This window comes from Molothrus aeneus, chromosome 1 (genome assembly GCF_037042795.1).
Source record: "Molothrus aeneus isolate 106 chromosome 1, BPBGC_Maene_1.0, whole genome shotgun sequence".
NCBI classification, from domain to species: domain Eukaryota; kingdom Metazoa; phylum Chordata; class Aves; order Passeriformes; family Icteridae; genus Molothrus; species Molothrus aeneus.
Window position 1 is genome coordinate 55,333,648 of NC_089646.1, and position 22,949 is coordinate 55,356,596.

The window sequence follows — 22,949 nt, forward strand, 5'->3', positions numbered from 1 at the left end:
TTTAGGTGTAATTAAAGCTTTCAGTTCTACTTTGTCATGGGGACACAATCAACTTTGTGGGACAGTTTTTGGATCTCTTTTAGACAAGTAAAGGCAAACTTTATGAAACAGAAGTGCTGTGTGAGTTTATAATACTCTCAGAATATATCAGAGAAGTTGCTTCAGAATAATGAATTACAAAAATAAACATTAAGGAATGAATTCGGAATTAATCTATCTCTATCAAATTCCACAAATATAATAACTACTCATAATGTACAAGCTTGATAAAATATGCTTTTACACATAGTCAGAAAATAAAAAATCAATCTGTGTAGGTGCAAATATGAGCTCAAACGTTAATCTAAGTTCCAATTGCATCTCAGTCCAAAGCTATTTTATTGAATTTCATCAGTTGTGGTATTTTCCTTTTATTTATTTCTGTGCTTATAGACGTATTTCTGTTAATCATATAGCATGTTATCTGCCTGAAGAGTTAGATAAGCAATTATTTTAAAACAAATACAGTCTGGTTGTTCAGATTTTGCTCGGGCCATATACAATAATGAAAAGAGGCTTCTCTAGACCCCATTCATGCAATAATTTTCCTGTCCATGGCCTGCATCCTTAAACTAACAGAGTAGAAGAATTTATTGCTGATAGTATTAAAATCTGGCACAGATAATCAGTGGGTTGGAGTTAAAGGGGACCAAGACAGATAAGACAGAGCTGATTTACTGGGAAAATGCAACTTTTAGGAGGAGACAATGTTATAACCAAAATCAGATTGGCTTCCCAGCATTCATAACTGGTTTTGGTTGTAAAGGGGAGAATTCTACAAAATATGAAATTTTAGCTGGACTTTGGTTTTTTTTTTCCCAAATGCCTAGTTTTGAAAAGTCTTCACAGGTTCATTTTAAATTTTTAACTTTAACTTCTCGTAGTCATGGCTTATCTGCTAATGTAAGAGTACGAAAAACAGACTTTGGTTAGTAAGACTAGCTCAGCAACATTCATTTTCAGGGATAAGGAGATAATCCCTCTCTGTGAGGTGATAACTTAGTTGATAATTCACTGACTGGAAATTCAAGGAATCAAGAATGACTAGTAGGAAGGACTTTTGAGAAGCTAAATGCCACAATTTGTACACATGGAATAGTAGCTAGTTTATTTTTCTTCATTTAATTTCCTCTCTCTCCTTCTTTTCTAGCGCAAGCCCAAGGGATTTTATAACAAAGAGAGGAAACTTAACAGAAAAACCAGTGTTTGTTTCTGTGAAGTGTCATTCATCTCCTCATTACATGACACCAATGACATAGAAAGCTGGCATGGTTTAGTCAGCTTCACTAAATGCAGTTTGTTTTCATGTCTGATTGCATTTATTTGTATTAATCCCATTTTTTAGCTGTGTTCCAACATGTTTTTTAGTCTTGTCTGCAAACACTCAGGAATATCTACATTCATGCTCATTATCAGCATCGGGAGGCTGTGGTCACTTTTATGTTTTCTATTCTGATGAGACCATGAAGGTTCTGTAGCTTAAGGAAGCACATTATTGTGGGGCTGCTGTAATGATGGATGGTGCCTGTGTGATGCAGCCAAGGCAAAAGCTGACAGTTCAAGAGTGGGGCCCTTAAAACACTCTAAAAGGTAACTAGTAAATATTTGACAAGGACAAATACTTGGATGGGAAGAAAAACAATGCTCTCTCAGTAAAATAACCTCATCTAAGATCTCTGCATGGTCATTGGAAAGATTCTTCCACTATGGCTTAAGAGTCTGGAATTAATAATGATGGATTTTTGTCCAAGCTAGTTCTTAGCTAAATTGCGTTAGCATTGTAACAGCTTCAACACAGCTGATGTTCAAACCAGGAGAAACTTGGTGGCTTTTGCTAAAATTTTCTTCCTGAAGTGTAACTCGCATTTTTAACACAAAGCTATGTAAGTAAAGCCACGTTTATTGGGTCAGTTTCACAAAGTACCAGGGTTCAGGCCATCTGGGCCACATCATTACTTAAGATAAACTGAAGGACAAGCTTACAGAAATCCCAAGAGAGCCAATTAAAGTCCTTACTTATTATAAACAACACTTCTGCCTCTTCCTCCTATTTTATGTTCCATCTTTCTTTGTAGACTTGACTTCTCTCAGTTCTTCTCTCTGCTTTTTTATTTTCTTTTATCCAATACCTATCAAATGCACTATAAATATATGTTGCCACATGTATTTGCAGTCTTAGTTGTGTTTCTGTCACCTTGAACAGTTTGTTTTTTCTGTCTGGTTGTGCCATCTCTCTGTCTCTTTAGATTTGCCTATGGAGATCAGTAATTTTCCCTCCTTCTAATCATTGGCTAGTTTATATAGTTTGACTACACCATACTGTTACATGTTTTGCTGTGATAGATACCATATATTCTTTGTCTTTATTAACAGATTTTACAGACTATTGTAATATACAAATTTTGTGACACCTTATACAAAGCAAAGCAGCCTACTGCAGAACCATTTCGCACAAATACATATTTGAAGGAACCACTAAAGCCTCAATTCCTTCAGAAAGCCTCTGAATTATAAGAAATCCTTATTAGGGATGTCTTGAAGAAAAGGCTCAAAAAGGATTTCCCATTACATAAGCTTCATTTTTTTTCCTGCTGCAGGCTACATTATCAGAATATTTACACATTTAAAAAGAGTTGTCTTGAAATTAGTTCTTGCAGCATCCTTATCACATCTTCCAATAAGCCTGTTCATAAACTGATCATTTTTAAAGACAATAATTAGGAGGCTGGATGTGTATTTTTAGTTACAGAAATAAACCATAATATCATACATTTCCAGGACTTCTCCATTGCTTTTCAGCCTTGCACTTACTGCTTTGCACAGAACATCATCTTTCCCTAAGAGATCTTGTTAAGAGAAGATAATCCAATGAAGGATATAAATGTCATGGAATATTGGCTTCATATAAGTTAAAATATGCTGGATAAAATCTGAAGATTGACTCCTTTTTTTTTTTTATTCCATAAGTGTCTGTTTCCCAAACATTCCACGCACACTTTTGCATCTAATCACAGTAAAGGCAAAAAGTTTGTGTGGATTCAAAATTGCCAGCTATCAACGGTTGTTGCTCAAATTGTTCCTCCATTTCATTTCTGACTCACTGTTTTTGTGTTTCCCTGCAGTTTTCCACTTGTCCCACAAAGTCACTCGGGTGGTTCCAGAAAGTGCTCTGCTGATTGTCCTTGGTCTTTTCCTCGGTGGCATTGTATGGGCAGCAGATCACCTTGCCTCCTTCTCCCTGACACCAACTGTATTTTTCTTCTATTTGCTGCCCCCCATTGTTTTGGATGCTGGATATTTTATGCCAAATAGATTGTTTTTCGGAAATCTTGGCTCCATCCTTTTATATGCTGTTATTGGGACAGTCTGGAATGCTGCCACAACCGGTTTATCTCTCTATGGTGTCTATCTGACGGGAATAATGGGTAAGTTTGATCTGTGAAGACACAATTATGAATGCCATCGTAGATACTGTTAGATGGGTGATAAGTTACAATGTAACAACTCTTTCTAGCAGAAAAAATTTATTTTAATGGAGCAATTTGTAATATCTTTATCAAATTTAAAAATGACCTTTTCCTTAGGGAAAAATCTTCCCTAACAAAAGTATAAAAGCTACTTGAATCCGTGTCTCTTATAATGTCCTGCTCTAAATGTGTGTGTACACTCTCAGGATAAAGCTCAGGATTCTTTCTCTAATAGACATCTGGAAAAAATACACACTAAAGGGCTTGTTTCTTTCTGCTGTGATAGAAACCTTAAAATTTACTCTGAAATGAAAGTGTCTTCCTGAAGTCAGCTTTAGTATTATGTGTTATTTTTACTGTTATTTAATATTAAATGTTATTATTGTATTTAATATTATTAATGCAATTAAGTGTTATTTATAGTAAGGGTTATCCAATATTAAGAGGCTACTGAGTGGATATATATGCATGACCCATCTATCCATCTCTTTTGCATCTTCTGAGTCTGGAAATTGTAACAAGATCTAGAAGTTTTACAGAATGAAGTAGTAGATGTCTTACTAAAAAAAAAAAAGAAAAAAAGGAAGCCATTTTAATGGGAGCAGTCCAAAGGGGCTTGAAAGGGTGGCTGACGCACAATTTCCTAGACCACAAATCCAAAATGTGAGGGTTTCCTATTGCTTGTGCTTTTCCCAGAGGAGCTGTGGATGACCCATCCCTGGCAGTGTTCAAGGCCAGGTTGGATGGGGCTCTGAGCAACCTGGTCTAGTGAAAGGTGTCCCAGGTAGTGGAACTGGAGGGTGTAAGAAGTTCCTTCCAGCACAAACCATTCTATGATTCCAAGACATATTTGGCTTAATTACACTGTGATGTAAGGGCACAGGGCTGCTAGAAGAGGCACAGAACAGCAGTATTTAATCTCTACTTTCATTTAAGACTCATGTTAGTAATTGCAGATGTTTGTAATATAGACAGCTATGATGGATACATTTTAGATATCTATTATAACTCTTATTTTAGAAGCAGTAATATTTTCTTAAGAAGATACAGAGGAGACAGCTCAGATGCAAAAATCTTTGACATTTTTTAGGTAGATAAGAGGTTTACTGTGCTTTAAGCAACATATTTAATCCGCAATATCATGTTTATAATTAAAAGGTGTTCAGAAAGAAAATGTATGACAGGGATATTTCTACTGCAAACTGGAAAAGGATTTCTTAATTTATACATCCAACATGCTTGGAACCAAGATGCTTTGGTCCTATTTAAAAATAGGACCAAAATTATTTTCTTAAAAAAACTGTTATTGGAAATATAATGTATGATAATTACTTTAAAAATATGTTGCTATAAGTCATTAAATGGAAAGGATTGATTTCCTTACAACGTGTGAAATAGAAAAGTTGACTCTTTTCCCAAAAAAACTATTTTAGCAGGAAAATTCACTTAAATTAGTCTTCTCCTCCCAATCTGTAAACAACTCATGACTAACTGCAAAAGCTGGGTTTGATGGTTATATGTTCTGCTTCATCAGTATGAGAATCTTTTAGTGACAATGCATACTAGAACTCTGAGCTTACAGCTACACAGGGCAATCAGCCCCTACCACAGGTCACAGCTAGAGCTCTACAAGATAAATATGGGGATGTTAATAAAGGTGAACGATAAATTGACATGTGTGGCAAACTTTAATGTTTAGAAAGAACATTATTTGTGTACTGTGGGGACCTGTCTTTGCCATGAAGACCTACAAGAGTTCAGACAAGGCTGTCCCTGATTCAAACCATGTCATTCTCCAGCAAAGCTGAGTAGGAGTGTAAAATATCAACATGACACAGACTTACTAATCTACTAAATCGATTTGTGTTAACCTCCAAGAGGTCAACAAGATCTGACCACCACACTGTGAAAAACCTTTCTGTTGTTACTTGCTGAAGATAGAAGAATGCTGAGTTGCTCAGTTTCTAGAAGAGTTCATAGTACCTTCTGGTTGAAGCTCCATGGCTTATATTTATTTCTATCCCATTTGTTCTACAATTGAAGTGAATAATGATAAAAGTAATATCATTAAAATGTAGAAATGTAAATCTGCTACAAACTAAGATGAACTAAAACCAAATGACATCTAGCTTTGACATTCAGTGGGGTTGTAGTACTGTCCATCAATATAAGAATGCATAATCCAAACTGGATTGCATAGATTTCCTACATAAATAAACATAAAATCAGCTCTTTGTTGGCATTTAATACCCTTGAGATATAATCATTTGCAGAAGAAAAATGGAGAAGGTGATAATGATGAAGAAATCCTTCTTTGGAACTGAAAAAAAAAGATTAGCACATTAATTGTTAACCATTAGTCATATCAGTCTGCTTCCACAGAATAGGAAGAATTACATAATTGCTGATTGCAGTGAACTGTTCACTGTCCACTGGAGAACTGACACTTGTAGTATTGTGGTTGTGACTAATTTTTAGAACAGTTTTTCCTGTACAATCTACAAGCATAGCTGCAACATGCTGAGTGTGTCTAAAAGTCTTAAACTGGGCTCAGTGAACGTATTTTAGGTGTCACTGATGAGCTGGAGGAAGCCATGGTCATGTACCAATTGAAAATAGCTGCTGTTATTACTCTAAATAAAAGTCTGATTTAGAAACTACAGGCTTCTTGACAGTGCTTTGTAGGAATTATAGATGTGTCCTAATCTCCCCATAAATGTTTGCTTACTAGATTTGCAAGTCTTCAAAGAATGTACCAATGATTATAATTGGTAACACATAAAAAAGATTAGCAATCTCAGTGAGCCAATTTATTTTCAAACCTTATGTTCTATTATACCCTGATATCTGATAGTTGTTGTCATTGGGCTTGTTCCTTCCTTAGGCCTGCTTGAGAAGGACAATATTTGGTGGAACCATTGCTTAGATTTAGGTTCAAGGCTGTTCTCAGAATTTTTGGCACAGACTTAAGGTCACTGCCTCAACCCCACTTGCACACTAAAACTGATAGGCTCAGTCCTTGTTCACAGCCCCATAGGTCCAAATGTGAACAAGACTATTTATCTTCTTGAAAAAATAAGGTAGTTATACATCTGTGCAAGCTATGAATTTCTGTTTTCAGGGCCATACCAAGATCCCTACAAACTGTACGGAAACCTTGTAGATATTCTGATTGGCAGATAGTAGCTAAGAGAATATATACATCTGCAGCTCCACCAGAATATTGGGCATTCTTACATATAAAAGGGTGTTGCTTACTCCTGCCTCTGACTACCCATACAAGTATCCTTTTCTTGAGTAAATAAGCCTATGACATTTTGTATCAAAACTATTTGGAATCTGGTTTCTGTTTCATTTACATTCTAAGCACAAACCATTTTGAATTTGAAAAATTACCTTTCAGTGTTCTTTCTAGAGGGGTAGCCATGTTGTTCTGGAAGTACTTTACAGGTGCTATTGATTCTGTGGCTATGGCTACTGACTGTCATTGTCTGACTCATCCTTCAAAACCATTTAATTAGATGAATTTATTCTTTACCTGTAGAAATCATGCCTGATAATTTTGGGCATGGGCCTCTGCATTGTGTTTTAAGGAATGAATTCTCAACCTGTTCCTTCTTTGCTCTTTCTCATATAATTTTTGGCAACATCACTTCTTCTTGAACCTTGCTTCCTCCATCCATTGATGAACACAAAGGGAATTTTACTGCTCAGAAATCTTTTCCCTAGAAAGAAAATGACTAGGTTTCCACTTTTGATTTCATGAGGAGACTAGATTTTGCTAGGTGTTTAGGAAGCTGAGCAAAGCATTTTTTGTGGCTATGCTACTTTTCTTTTTCTGCTACTTTTAAAATGACAGTGAATGCTTGCCTTGGTCTGTTTGTATAACTGAACAAAATAACATTAATAACTAAAAGCAGGTTAAAAAAAATACTGGGTTACACTGTCACCAGAGTTTTGTACCTTCAAAACTTTTGAAATCATTGCCAAAATTCCTTAGGGGCTACAAGACAAACATGTTGAGGTACATTTTGGTCCTTCATCTATTTTTATGGTCTACTTGCAGACAATTTAACAGCCTCATGAATCCTAATTTGGGAACAAGTAGCTTAACCACACCTATGAGTGAGTAAGGAGGCCACAATTGGTGTTCTGTTGTACTGAGTGCAGTTAAACACCACTGTAGCAGTTCTTAGTAACCAAAACTCAAATTTGACCTGTGACATGAAATATTTTGGAACATTTACTTCAAAAGTGCTGGTATGGTCCTCTTAACATATTGTGAGTTCTCAGCTATCTTGGGATAATTTAGTCAAGTTAGACAAACCATGCCACACACAAATAGAAAGCTAGTTTGGATCTGGAACCGTCTTGTAACAAGAGCAGGCCAGTACTGGTCCTGCTTCCAGAAGTAACTTTGATCCACATGGGTCAATGCTGAATCCAATAAAACTTGCAGGATAAAATATGACTCAGTGCAGAACTTTTTAAGGAGTCACTGTAATACGCTTTCAAGTTGATACCTTGGCATCTCTATTTTCCAGTATTTGGCATTATCTGTAACATCCCAGTCTGTCGTTGCTAATGATAATACAGAGATTATTCTGCTTATAATTTGTTTGCTTTGGTTTTGAAGGTGAACTGAAGTCTGGGCTGCTGGACTTCCTCCTTTTTGGCAGCTTAATTGCCGCTGTGGATCCTGTAGCTGTTCTGGCAGTGTTTGAAGAAGTCCATGTCAATGAAGTTCTTTTCATCATTGTTTTTGGAGAATCACTTCTGAATGATGCTGTAACTGTGGTAAGTAAATTATATATCCCAAAGTCAACGTAACTCGAAGGGGATTTCTTCTGAAGTGCATTTTCCCCTTTAAAGAAACACTGTACCTTCTATGTGTATCTACTTATGGGCTACTGCAGTGCAGCTCATGGTGTTTTCTGACTTGCTTAAAAACATCAGATATTTGAGCATGAAAGCTATTTGGAGCTGGTAAGTGACATAAAACACACAGTCCTGGGTTAGACACTCCAAATGAAGTTTCAGGGGTGCATGGTTTATTTGCCTTTGCTCTTTAAGTAGGGCTTTCATGACTTAATGAAATCAGTTCCAGGGATTTTAAGCCTTCCTTTGCTCTTATTTTTTAATGCACATACATTTTTCTCTATATTTGTGTTATGCCCATAATTTATATACATACCTCAGCCAGTGAGAGAGAGAATACTCTCCAAAGTGTTTATGCTTCTCCCTTAGTTTTACTTTGATCAGATGTTTATCAAACACATATATAATAAAGAGCCAATTTGGGGAAAAATAAGTGTGACATTTTAGAAAGTCTCTGATTTTTTTTTTCAAACATTTTTTTAAATTTAGAAAAGCTTTAATAGATGTAGCAGAATCACAGACGTCTACTGATTTTTATTTTGATTGAAACACCTTTTCACACTTTTTTTTTTTCCCTGAATAAAATTGTCAATAATTTTGTAGTGGAGTACTAGTGGTCAGGGACCAGGAAGTCCTAAGGCAGAAAGATGCTACGCAACCAGGTTGCTGTGCAGCTTCAGTTCACTTTTGGATCATTTACAATTCCTGCTCCTGCCTGTCTGCAAGGGAGGGTAAGACATGTTCATGAGGCTCAGTGACTTAACTTTTTGCAGCCAAGGAGATAAGGCACTCCAAGGTCATTGACAGCAGCCTAACTGTTCACATGAATTTGAAGATGACAGTATGGCTTCCAGAGAAACCTAATTGCCCTTGGATATCAGTATCATTAGTGCTTCTGAGGTATTGCCAAAATTAAAATAAACCTCTGATGAACTCAGGTATCAACATCGCTGGCTTTCAAAAGGAAAGGAGATTTTACTGTGAAATGAACACAAACAGTCTACAAATAAAAGAAAGTTTGCTTGTTCATTGATGAAAAAACAGAAGAGCAAGTATGATCCAGAGGTAGAAAGCACAGCCTATAAGGAAATTTGAAACAGTGGAGTTACTACTCTGAAAAATGAATGACTGGAAGACAGAAGAAAGTGGACGGTATAGCTTTCTTTAAACATAAATATGTAAAAGACTACTATTACAGAAGAAAAGTAACCTGTATCCCGTGACTGGGTGAACGCGATAAGAATTATCAAGTTTAGCTGCAAGAAGGAAAGCTGAGAAAGCCATAGTAAAGTTCTCATTCACCACTGGAAGAACTAAGAGCAGATAAAATTGGTATGTCTCAAAAATGATACTCATAAACCTCCTTAGGCACAGGTATGGATAAGGTGAATTCATTACTTTCAGCTCAATCACTGTTAGTCAATTATTTAAAAAATTTTAGCAGAATCATTATATTCTCTTTTTTGTTCAACTTAGTAATCATATTTCAATTCAGTATCTTATTATTAGCATCTTATTATTGTCTTATTAAATATCTTATTTATCTTATACATGTGAGTAAATGAATCTTCCAAATACCTGGATTTTACAGTGAGAAGTGCTTTAGAAAACACATCTATATGTAACAATGCTTCTTATACATAGGGGACATATTGAAGGAAGAAATGTATTGCTGTGAGGTGTTTGTTTTTCTTGGCCTACTGCATTTCTTTTATTTTGAGAAAATATAAAATTCTTCTTCGAGAATTTCCTTCAGTCAAACTCAATTTCAGACTTCATAATGATGAGGCCCCTAAGGAGATTATTTTAGTAGGCTCAATTCAGGAGCAATTATTAAATTGGTCTACTTTTCTTTCCAGGTGCTGTACAATGTGTTTGACTCTTTTGTTGCGATAGGTGAAACAAATGTGACGGGGATTGAATGTCTCAAAGGCATAGGTGCGTAGAAGTGAATTCTGTATCACACAATTGGTGTATATATGCAGTACTTTAAACAAAATATTACTATTATGCTATTGGTAACTGTTATTTTTCAGCCCTTTTGATTATTACTCATAGTCACACACTCTTATGGCATAGGCAAATGTCTTAAGAAAATAAATAAATAAAACGCTCCTGAATATTTGGGAAACTTAATCAGATCTGTTTTCTTTTGAGGAAACTCAACAGATGTGGAGTTCAGTTCTTGAGAATACCAAACCTTACAGCTATATATCTTTTCTTTGTATTTAATTGCATTTCCCTAATGTCAGCCTATGCTCTCCCTGCATTCCAGGGAAGTCCATACTGCATACAGGCATTGCCACTCCCTATCACTGATCACCATTAAGCAACGTTTGCCAGTAACTATCAAGAAATTTTCCCGGAAAAATTAGTCACTCTTTCTCATTCCAAGCATTGCATGAAATGAAATTGAATTATCTTATGAATAAATGTTTTAATAGTGACTTTGTCATATTCTATAATATGTTTTTGTCAAAAACAATTGTTTACAGAACATGGAAAAAATAGTATACAGAAATGCAGTGGGTTTGAATAAAAGTAAAATGGTGAGGCTTAACAGAAGTAGCCTTGTTTTTCTACAGAACTCTACATTCATGTACCAAGTGCTCAAAAGCCTTGAGCCTAGAAATTAATTTGACATATCCTCCAAATTTTTCTGTGATTTACTGGTCATTTGCTGTCCTCTCTCTGGAAGAGAACTAGTTCAAACCATTATATTTCTATGGTTTAAGTTGTGTTAGGTGTTTTGTTTTTCAGTGTCATTCTTTGTGGTGAGCCTCGGTGGGACACTGGTTGGCATTATCTTTGCATTCCTGCTCTCATTGGTCAGTCGTTTCACCAAGCACGTGAGGATCATTGAACCTGGATTTGTGTTTATCATTTCCTACCTATCCTACCTCACAGCAGAGATGCTTTCTCTTTCTGCCATCTTAGCGTAAGTCTCTTTTTATTACTGCCTACAAAGGGGATGAGAAGGGAATATGGTTTTTAAAAACATTGAAAGGAAAACCTAAATTATATGGGAAAACTATAGAATATGACATAAAATTTATGCAGGACAATACTATGTTCACACTGCACTAGATTATAATTTACCAATCCTGTCATTCAGCCTTGAAAAGGAATGCAAGTTTTTCAGTATCTGCTGAGCAACACAAGAACTCTTGCAAAATACAGACATGACTCTTTCCTCTCTGTTATTAATAATACTTCAGACTTAACAGTTGTCCATTTGTGCTGACATCTTTCCCTATAACTTGAGACTAAAGCAATATTTTTCTAAGGCGCTGTGTAAATGTCACTATTCTCTGTCTTGGCTGGCCATTAAGGTTTGCCTAAATGTTGCCTGTTTTGGCTTGAGTACTTCTGTGGTCTTTCTTCTCTTAGTCTACATTGATTCCCAGCATACCTTTCTTCTCAGTTTTGCTTGTCATGTTTGTAGATGATACAAACATGACAAGCAAGTGTATTCAAGTTCTGAAAATCTTTCTGCAAACAGATCATTAGTTTAAGATTATGTCAAATGTAAACAAGGTTTAGAAATTTGCATTGAAAGCAGTATGGTAATCTGAAGAGAATTGCATCCTGTTATGTTCTAATGAAATGCTGTCTTCAGGCCACTTGAGGTTACATCAGCATGTATGTTTGAGATATGCTTTTTACCAAGGGTAGACTTCACAAGTGCTCATGAATGTATCTTTTCTTAGGAATTAATAGTGGGTTTTTATCACTATGTGACAGACAGATGGAAATAATATTAAATGTTGCAACACATATTTTCTGAACAATGCTTCTTTTTCTAGGATAACCTTCTGTGGCATTTGCTGTCAGAAATATGTCAAAGCTAACATATCTGAACAGTCTTCTACAACTGTAAGATATACTATGAAAATGCTAGCCAGTGGAGCAGAAACTATCATCTTCATGTTCCTGGGTATTTCAGCTGTGGATCCAGAGATCTGGACTTGGAATACGGCTTTTATTCTGTTGACTCTGGTCTTCATCTCAGTATATAGAGTTATTGGTAAGAGAGTGACCTTCCTGTTCTTGCATTGTACTGCTGATGCAATCACATATTCTTTAGCCCTCTCCTCAAAAAATATTTGGAGTTCTAGGTTTGTTCCTTTTAAAACATTCCATTTATTTTGGTTGAATTTATTGTTGGATTTGGATTAGAGTAGTAGAGTAAGCTCTACAGTAAGTTCTGTCATATGCTGAAAATATAGCAGAATTTAATTTCTGATGATGTTTGAGAACATGAGTAGCCCAGCCATTAACACGAATCATTCAGTGGCTAACCTTTGTTGACCCAGCAAATGGTACTGGCAAAATCTCCCAGTAAAATGGACTTTGTTCTTTAATTTGCAGCCTAACAAAAGATGTGACTCTTGTCAGCCATATCTTTCCTTCAGCTCTTTCAATTTGGCACTAAAGAGATTGTCTTAAGCTAATGTTATGGTTGACTTCAGGTTTTGGGCACACAGTGATATCAGACCATACATAATAACATTGCAGGTTCTCTGGCTTAATAAATAATTCTCAGGGACTGATGAAAAACTGAGTAAATAAGGCTGTGGCAGGTAGAGATTACCTACTGTCAATTTACTGGGTTTATATAAGTTCGCAAACATTTCAAAATACCAACGACGATTTGCCCAGCTACATAGTTCTGCTGTAGTTTTGCTAAAATCCCAAAAAAGTTGTAGAATGAAATACTTGTAGAGAGTAACACACATGGCAATTTGGTGTATGTACTTATGCCTGGGAAAAAAATTAAACCAGCTTATTTGCCTATTTGCCTTGACTTAAATTCAAATGACAGGTCACACATCTATCTAGCTGGCAATTTTCCTAGATTCTGTGCTCTTATTCTCTCTAGAAGCTCCTGAGCTGAATGAACTGCCTACCTCCCTGCCCTCCTTTTCTAAATATTCTGCAAGCATTGTTCATTTAGCTGCCTCTCAGTAACTGCAAATGTGCCTGAGGTGTTTTAAAAGAGTTTTCCGGGTCTTGTCTTTGACTCTTTTTCTATTCCTCAAATGAGTGATTAACAATCCTGTAATAGATGTGATGATAAGTAAATAGAAAATATTCAGCAATAACAATAAGCACCCACTAAAGTAATTGATCTTGGACATTGACAAATTACTAAATACTGGATGATATTGGGCCTTACATAATTGCAGTTCTCATTCCCTGGAGGAGTCAGATTGGTAGAATTTCCAAGGTCCCCTCCTCGGAGGCCCTTCTTACAGTGAGAAGTTCAAAGTTCTCTAAAAAGAGAAGAAACTGTTTTGCACTGGTTAGCAGCCCTGGCCTGCTGCAGTGGGAACCACATGCCATGCCAGTCACAGGAGTGGTGAAGCTGTTTTCCCTCTGTATGGAGGGAGTTCTGGGATACAGTGAGATAGCTAGAGCCTTAGGTCTCCTGCAGCAGGCAGCATCTCACCTGTAGGTGTGGAGACAGTGTTAGCATAACTAAACAACCCTTCATAAGACTATGACTTGTCTTATAAAATGTAATTTTCAGTGATTTGCAAAGGGTACTTACTCCCTAAATCAGTGCTGTTTTAACCTGTTTCTGTTAACCAACCCTGTGCATATCACCGATTACAGTGCTAGAAAACCTAAAACTGAATTTCTAAATGCCAGCACATGGCAGAACTTTCCCTGGAGTGCCTGTGCCAAAGGGCAGCACTCTCAGAAGAGCTGCTGGCTCACAGAAACAGCTTCACCTAATTCCTTCGGCTCGATGTAATGAGAAGGCACCAAGTGGACAACACAGTGATAAAAGGGGGAATTAGGTGGTGAAGATTGTTATAATGGCAGTCTGGTGGCACCATTTCTGTTACTCACAGCTGGGATACTGACATTCCATAAGGGTATTTCTAGACATGCTGAAATTTGTTTGTTATAGGCGTGGTTATACAGACGTGGATTCTTAACCGCTACAGAACCGTCCAGCTGGAGATAATAGACCAGGTGGTGATGTCCTATGGTGGGCTACGAGGAGCAGTGGCTTTTGCTCTTGTTGCACTTCTGGATGGGAATAAAGTGAAAGAAAGAAAGCTGTTTGTCAGCACAACTATCATTGTTGTGTTTTTTACTGTTATATTCCAGGTAATTTTAACTTTTTACACATGCTTCTTGCAAGGAGAAGGAGTCCCCCAAATGTACTGAATGCTTAAAGCAGTTCTCAGCTGAAGGTTGCATATTGTTTCACTGAACTGAAAACATAATTGAATTTGTAATTTTAGTAACAAAGATCCTATTTTATGTTTTGATGTGGGACCACATGGGGCAAAACACAATTTCCTCTGTCCTAAAAATTGTTCAGTCTTGGCAGCTTGGTATTAATAGTGCCAAGTTAATATCTGATTAAACATCCTTCACCTCATGTGAATAACTATAGGGAACAGTGCTTTTAACGGGCAGATACAATCATTAAGCTGATCTACCTGAGCCTCAGTCCTTGTTTTAAAACATAGCAGCAAGCACTGGGACAAGAAACTACTTAACATCCAAACAAAATAGCACTTTCTGGATGAAAAAAAGTAATTTAAATGAAAATATGTCAGTTGATAGCAGCTTAGAATATTTTTTGAAGTGTATTACAGAAAATTTAGTTCTGTTCACAAACTCCTGATTTGTGGAGAAAAGATCACATTCAGTGGCATAGGAAACACTTCTTCCACTACCATATTTTTCTTATAGATTATATATTTTTCCACTGTTTTCTTTTCAAACCTTTGTAATAGGAACTAAGGGTACCATATTATTTTATCTTCTAGAAGGAATATAAATCAACTGAGAAAGTATGAGAACCACCAAATAAAACACAAATGTGCTTTATTTCTGTTTAACCAGCTGGAGGAAAGTCCAAGCATTTATTGTCATGTTTCAATCCTCAGGGACTGACTATCAAACCTTTGGTACAGTGGCTGAAAGTGAAGAAAACTGAACACAGAGAACCAAAACTGAATGAGAAACTTCATGGCAGAGTAAGATGTTTAAAAAAAAACCTCATGGTATCTTTTTCATTTTTACAGAGCACCTTAAGAGAAAAAAAATTGTTACTGAAAATGTCTTTTTTTGTAAAGGAGTGGGCTATCAAATTTCAAGAACAAAATCCTTCAAACATTTCAAAACTTATTTGTTCATTGCTGTTTCTCTATGGTTGAAGTCCTGTGAAAGGATATTAATATGAAAGTTCTGGTCTTTCATTTGAGAATTCAATGAGGCTGGGAGTACTGGGGAAACAGCACAGATGGAATATGCTTCTTTGTCTTCATCTAAAAGAGGAGGATGATTGATAATTGCTAGGGCAAAGCATGTCCAAAAAAATTCATTTTTCCTTCTAAAAAATTTAATTTTTGGAAAAGGTATGAAAGCAGGCTTTTTAGTTTGCATATTACATAGAAAAATACTCTGCTGCCCAGTACAGAATAATTATATACTGAAATTCCAGACTAATGACAACAATTTAATTCAGAGTGAATGTTGTGTCCCAGGATTTCTTTACCCTTTTAGAATATTTTCAAACACAAACTCTTCCAATTGACTTACACACCACATTATGAAGTTTTCTTTAAGTAAAAGAAAACATAACTTTTCAATATAAATATTGGTTAAAGGATGGGAGACTATAAGACATCACAGAATCATCAAGGTTGGAAGAGGTCTTCAAGAACATCCTGTCCATCCATGAACACATCACTACCATAGTTACTTCTAAATCATATCCCCCAGTACCATACCCAGACAGCTCTTGAACACTCCCAGAGACATTGACTCCACCACCTCCCCGGGCAAATTATTCCAGTGCTTACCACTGTTTCAGGGAAAACTTTTTTTTCTGAAATCTAATCTGAACTTCTCCTGGCACAACTGACGACCATTTCCTCTTGTCCTTTCACTTGAGACATGGCAGAAGAGGCCAACACCCACCTGCCTACAATATCCTTCCAGGTAGTTATAGAGAGTGCGCCTCCTTTTCTCCAGGTTTAGCAACCTCAGCTCTCCCAGCTGCTCCCCACAGGACTTGTGTCCCAGACCTTTCCCCAGCTTTGTTGCCCTTCTCTGGACACGCTCCAGCACCTCAATGTCCTTTCTGAAGTGAGGGGCCCAGAACTGGACACAGGACTAGAGATACAGCCTCACCAGTGCCAAATGTCAGTCCTGCTGTTCCAAGCCTTGCACCTGTATAATTCTGCAGTAATCATTCCAATGTTCAGAGTGAAATGTTGTAACTATACACAGGCCAAAAGGCCAAATTGTACCTGCAGCTGCCTTGGTTTGAATCAAGAGTTCTAAGCCTTCAGATTTCTATCAGCCAGATAATATACTCAGTATGAAATTTTGCCCTAGATATTAAAAGAATGTTGCCTACTTCTACTCTGAAGGGAGTATCAACTCCTGAAACATCTAAAAAGAATTACTGTGGAAACTGCTCAACTGAAATAATCACCTACACTAATAGTGGCAGATGTACTTAACAGGGCAGAAATGGAGAGGGTAAAATGAGTCCATAAAAGTTTTAAAATTAAATGTTTAAATGGGGATTTGAGTACCTTCTCGTTGAGACCCTTGTAATTCAAGAATATTTAGTGAATTTATGAAGAACTCATTAGAAAGTTTAGGACCTTCGAAGAAAAGCTTATACTAGTTAGTACTTCTGTAAATGGGGAAAAAGTTTTATATCAGCCATAAAATTATTCTGCATAGTCACTTGGTACAACTTGAAATAAATAGAGCTATTTTCTAATTATGCTTTTTTATTTCTGTAAAAATATTAATTCAACTCTCACTTTCCTAGGCCTTTGATCACATTCTTTCTGCTATAGAAGACATTTCTGGACAAATAGGGCATCATTATCTGAGAGACAAGTAAGTAGTAACCAATTTAGAATCTGGAAATACTGCTAGGAAATATTATCTGTAAATTATAACTTTTTAAGCCTGTGAGCTTAGCGAAAGCAAGGATGCTAAACGTAGTTAAAGAGGCAGAAAATACTGGAAATGTAGCAAATGTCAAAACAGTGTATTTTTGTCCCCTAACAACTAAAATCTTTCCTTTCTCTTCCACAGTTCAGGTTATGCCTTTGTAGGTGCCTCAGTTCACATACAGGGGTCATTCTCTCAAGATTAGAGAACTGATTATTTGCAGAAGTTTTCACCTAGAATGTTAATGTTGGTTTTTCTTTGTACTACTACATTTCATGAACACTATTTATGTGTGGAGGCACTAAAAAAGCTCATCTACAACTATGCTAGATGTTTCTCCTATCTCTACAAGGATGTGTTCAACACCTGTGAAAGTTATTGCAGAGGGTGCTCTGAAATTGCTCTGACAGTTTCAGCCTATTAGTCTGAAACCAACAGTGAACCATCTCCTCTGTTTATAGTTGATTCATCTAGAGAGAAGCAGAATTACTCAGCTGAAAGATACACCATTTCCTTTAAAGTACATGTGAAGATTTACCCTTGCAATGGACGCACTTCCATACCTAGATGAATAAATGTGGAAAAAAGGGCATTAAATCTGGATATCCTTAAGAGCGTTATTTCAAGTTAGGCCATTCTCTCCCTGGAATCAGGACATTTCATAGGTGCAAATAGTCACAGTTTTGACCTGCTAGCCTCTTGCTGACTCAACATGCCAATTCCAATCCAAAAGCTGTGTGGTTGTGTTAGCTTTCTGTAGAGCACACCCCTAATGCTTTCCGAGAAGCTGAGTCTGTTAGCTTAGGTTTAACATTATCATGCAGAACAATACAGTTCTTAGGCTGAAGCTAGCTTGTACTGGAACTCAAAAGAGAATTGCTCACCTGCCTCCAGTTATAGAGACATTCTCCTTCTTTTCCTTTTGTTCTTCATTTGTTTATGCAATAAAAAATTTTCATGAGGCACTACAGAGAGAACATCTTCTTTATTTTGATTTAAGTTTGTAGTTTACTTTTTGGGAATAAATTTCAGTAGGCTATATGTAATATAGGCAAATACGTCTCCAGTTTTGATACATTGCCTCAAAGATATACTTTTAAAATGGCAGGTTAGCATGTGACCTCTTGCATGTCAGAAAGTAATCCCCTTGAGTAAGAACAGAAGGAATAGCTGGAAGTTGATTAATGGTTGAGTATGTGGCTTGATGACAAATGTATTTTGAATGAGACCATCTTGAACCTGCCTTTTGGACTCTTATGTACATAAAAGTGCTGCTTCCATAAAGAAATGGCAACCCCTAGCATCCTCACCAATGGGTTCAGGTGTGGAAACCTGAATTAGAGCCTTTTGGTCAGATGTTCTGGCCAGAGAAGAGGAATAGTTATCAATTATGTGAATAATATTTAACAAAAAATGGTTTAAGCAATCTGAATCAAAAGCTGTAAACTCAAAATGGCCATTGGGCGAGATGGATAGAGTAATTCTGAGCAGTAGTCTCCAAAGCTGCCTCATGCCCTTTTGATGAAGTGTTGAGGAAGTTAGAAGAAAGTACAACAGCATTTAATCTTTTGGACCCTAAACATGACAGGGCAGATATTCTACTATCAGACAATCTTGGAAGTGGAAATAATTGAAAATACACATGGCTACTATCCCCAGAGCAGAGCACATCAGTGGCATGATTAAGGCCCTCTGGTAGAGCTTCTGAAGGGCACTGTCATTCTGGTCTGGCTGTCTTACAATACACCTGGGGAAAAGCAGATAACTTTCTCAAAAAGGGAAGAAAATTGAACATAATCAGAAGTAGAAAAATAATGTAGCATAATATCCCAAGGTATAAAATGTGTTACTGACTCTGAAACGGGATACTGTAATCATAGCACTCTTGTAGTAGTGTTGGGTAAGTGACCTGATTAAATGCTTTGTGACAGCTGCATAAGTCTGTAGCAGGCTTTTCCTTGACTTTCTTTACACACTAATTAAAGAGCTTCAAGACACAAATCCCTCACATTCCATCGTTCACCCTTTTTTTCAAAGTGTTTAACTAAAAAAATATAATTTATACTAAATTAAAAATGCTTTGAAACTAAAATTGCTTGTTGCCATTAACACAGTTTGTTTAAATTATCAGGTGGTCCAATTTTGATAGGAAATACCTCAGAAAAATACTGATGAGAAGGTCTGCTCAAAAATCAAGGGACCAAATCCTTAATGTTTTCCATGAGCTCAACTTGAAGGATGCAATTAGCTATGTGGCTGAGGTACTTATGAACACTTGTTGACATATTATAGTGTCACTTGAAATTTGTTTTTTTAAAATTTGTACTATAACCTAAAGTTGATCTGTTGCAGGAGATGCCTAAAGGAAAACTATTCCCATCTCAGCTCTGCTATATTTATTTTTTAATGTGTTTTGAGTGTCAGTATTGCTGTTTTGAGAAGCTGTAGTTCTCAATATTGTGCCTGATTGCCAAATGCTAGTATATTGTACTTCAGTGTATGTTTCTGTTGCATTTTACTGAATATCTTTGTTTATATATTCATTACATGAAAAAAATACTGTAATTCTGGAGGGGTGTTGTCTTTCTAAATGCGTCAACAGGGTTGACAGGACACTGGCTCCTGCAGGATAGTGGGTCTATGTGATGACAAATCTGATTTGAAGAAACTCACTTCTCATATCACAAATGATGTGCATATACGGCCAAAATGTGGGACTGCTAATCTCGATCTGCCAGATCACTGTAACATGCACAAAAGAAAAAAAAAAAAAAAAGAGTAACTTTATTCAATGAAATCATAACCCCCACGATTCAGTAATTAGGGTAAAATATACTACAAATATCAATTGTAATCAAAGAGTTGTGAAATTGGGAAACTTAACACTTGTAACAGGATAAGTTTTTAAAGGAGATTTGAAGAAAGTTTCTGACCTTCTGCAGGAGTAGTGCAGTAATGTTGCCCGATTGTGTAAGTGTTCCTAATCTTCTTCAGTATGAAACTAGTCACCTCAGTTCAAACAGCCATGAATGTGCAGTACTGATAAAGTGTAAAGGTTAGTTTTAAATGGAATATTTTTAAAAGTGGTCTTTGAAATTATAATCTATCCATGCTCATAATCTCCAATGGAATTAATTTTCACAGTTAGGTGATATATCAGTTAATTTCTTTAATTTAAATAAAAACTTTTACTATCATTGATACTACTCATACTGCTAAGCTCTTTTTTTTTTAATGACCTACAGCCAGGCAGTCTTCTTCAAATGAAACATATCATTTATGGAGATTGAATTCAGAAAACAAGAGGAAATTCAGAAATTATGTTAGTATGGAAGATGGAGAATAGATCAACAAGACAAGCAAATTCTTCCTTTTGAGATTTTGAAAATTATCCATTTGGTTTTTTGACTATCTGAACTCAAGAACTAGTTTTCTTTCTTGTGATTATTTCTGGGTCACACCTCAGAGGAAGAAAGTTGGATAATGACTTTGAGGTGGATGACCATGAAACTCATGTTCAGAGTCATTGCAGAATCTGTTCAGTAGATTCATTACAGTGTTTCTTATCTTTAAGAGATACAAAGGCCTTTATAGATCAATAATACGTGCACATTTAGAGTCAGAATTTTTATCCAATAATGTCTTTGATCCCATATAGTAAAGACAGATTTCTAAAAGTTAGTTTAATAATTTTTTTAGGAGATGAAACACAAGGGAACTGCTTTTTGTTACCTTAGTCCAAATTCTGTTTCTGTATATTGTTTCTTGCAGATAAATTCTGTTGGGCAAATGTCTACTGATCTGATATAAATAGAAAAAGAAATTGAAAGTTCTCCAAGTTCTACAAAAGTTTTGCAACATATTTTCTTCCAGTAGAAATTAATTATGAGTTGTGAATCCTAAAGTCATTTCACCTTTCTCACTTGAATATTTTCTTCAATGATACATTGCTTTAACAACTAAAAAATTGTTAAAGCAATGTATCAAAAGAATGTATTAAAAGAAAACTTCACTTTGCAAATATATCTTTGAACTAAATATCTATGAATTACAAGCTGACATTGAAATTGAAGCTATTTCTTCCAGGACAAGTAAAGACCTGCCTCCCCCAGCTACTCACTCTCTTCTTACTTGCAAGAAAATGAGAAGTTTAAAAATGATTTTATATCTTTTTCTTTCTTCAACTCTGCTGCTGTGGTGCATCTGTATAATAAATAAGAATAGAGAGAGTTCGGTCTCTATTTAAGTAAATTCCTTACAGTTGAGAGGGGAGAACCTTAGCCAAGAAAAATGAAAATAACCCAGAGCAACTGAAGGGAAGTGACTTAAAATACTCATGGTTCGTAACTTGTTCTCGCTAAAATACCTTCACTGCTGATATGGTATGATGTATGTATGAAACATTAAACTTGATTTGAAAAGAAAGTCAGATTCACTTACAAAAATGGATGGGATGATGGTCTCCCAGAATTTAATTTTATTAACCTCAAGTTTTCTGCCTGCAGAGGCCACAGTGTATTTCTTAATGCCATTGGTAACTCACATACCAAGATACGTATATGGTTACCACATCAAAAGAAAACATGTTTTTGGTTTGCTCCATGAATATGAAAGTGTAAAGGGTGCACAGTACAGTTAAAATTGGAGAAATGTAGATAAAATCTCTGTTCTGCAAGGGAGGTGATTTTTCTTGATTATTACTGCTTAAAATCTAGACACCTGCTATGTGATTTCACTCCACTGATTCAAAACCATAGATGTTTTCAGCCTGTGTAACCACAATATCACCCAATAGATACCTTTTAGCTAGGTAAGAGATTACTTGCTTAGGGGAAAAGTATGAAGACATAAAACTGAGCTTTTCCAGCAGTTCACTTCTGTGACAGTTTTAAAACTGAAAGAAAATCTCGTCTCTTCAATATCTCATCTTGTCATGTCATAATCTCTTTTTAATAGTCTTGTAGACTTCTATCACCACTTAATATTTGCTGTTTCCAGTCTTGTAGAGAACAGAAAACTTAATGTTGTGTCTTTGAAAATGCTACTAATAATGTGTTGAAACATAAACATCCTTATGTATGTTCCTATGCTCTTGGCTTGCAGCATTGTACAAAGTAAAATTGCAAATCTATTAAGGCATAGGAAATCATTCACTTCTTCAAAATCAATTTCTAAGAGTGGAGTAGATTTTCTCTTTGCTTTGTTTGTTGAGATAATGTCACTCAACATAAAGAAACCATAAAATCTAAAAATGGTTTTTATTTGTTACCTAAATACAACTCTTCCCATGCCTCTTTTTCCATTTGCATAAATACAATCTCACAAATTATCTGTATTCTGATATGCATTTTGTCCTAGGTTTTTACAGCTGTAATATGTCTTGTTTCTTTCCATGACCAGGGAGAACGTAGAGGTTCGCTGGCATTTATACGTTCTCCAAGTACAGACAACATGGTAAATGTGGATTTCAGCACTCCACTCCCAAGCACTGTGGAAAGCTCTGTCTCTTATTTATTGTAAGTAATGTGGAATGATGGGGTGGTGTATGAGAAGAAATCTAAACACTGCTAAAAAATTTGAAAAATGCAAATTACAGGGGCTTCAGTCACTATTTTTTTG

General features: G+C 36.1%; 1 protein-coding gene across 1 annotated transcript in view; it reads left to right on the forward strand.

The window, feature by feature from the left end:
- Positions 1-22,949, forward strand: part of SLC9A3 (solute carrier family 9 member A3) — a 49,526-nt gene that overhangs the window by 21,542 nt on the left and 5,035 nt on the right. The window contains exons 2-11 of the mRNA XM_066544778.1: positions 3,162-3,464; positions 8,143-8,303; positions 10,244-10,322; positions 11,145-11,322; positions 12,191-12,411; positions 14,305-14,507; positions 15,299-15,388; positions 17,203-17,273; positions 19,462-19,591; positions 22,731-22,846. Of these exons, the coding sequence (XP_066400875.1) occupies positions 3,162-3,464; positions 8,143-8,303; positions 10,244-10,322; positions 11,145-11,322; positions 12,191-12,411; positions 14,305-14,507; positions 15,299-15,388; positions 17,203-17,273; positions 19,462-19,591; positions 22,731-22,846 (1,552 nt within the window). The remainder of the gene's footprint in view (positions 1-3,161; positions 3,465-8,142; positions 8,304-10,243; positions 10,323-11,144; positions 11,323-12,190; positions 12,412-14,304; positions 14,508-15,298; positions 15,389-17,202; positions 17,274-19,461; positions 19,592-22,730; positions 22,847-22,949) is intronic.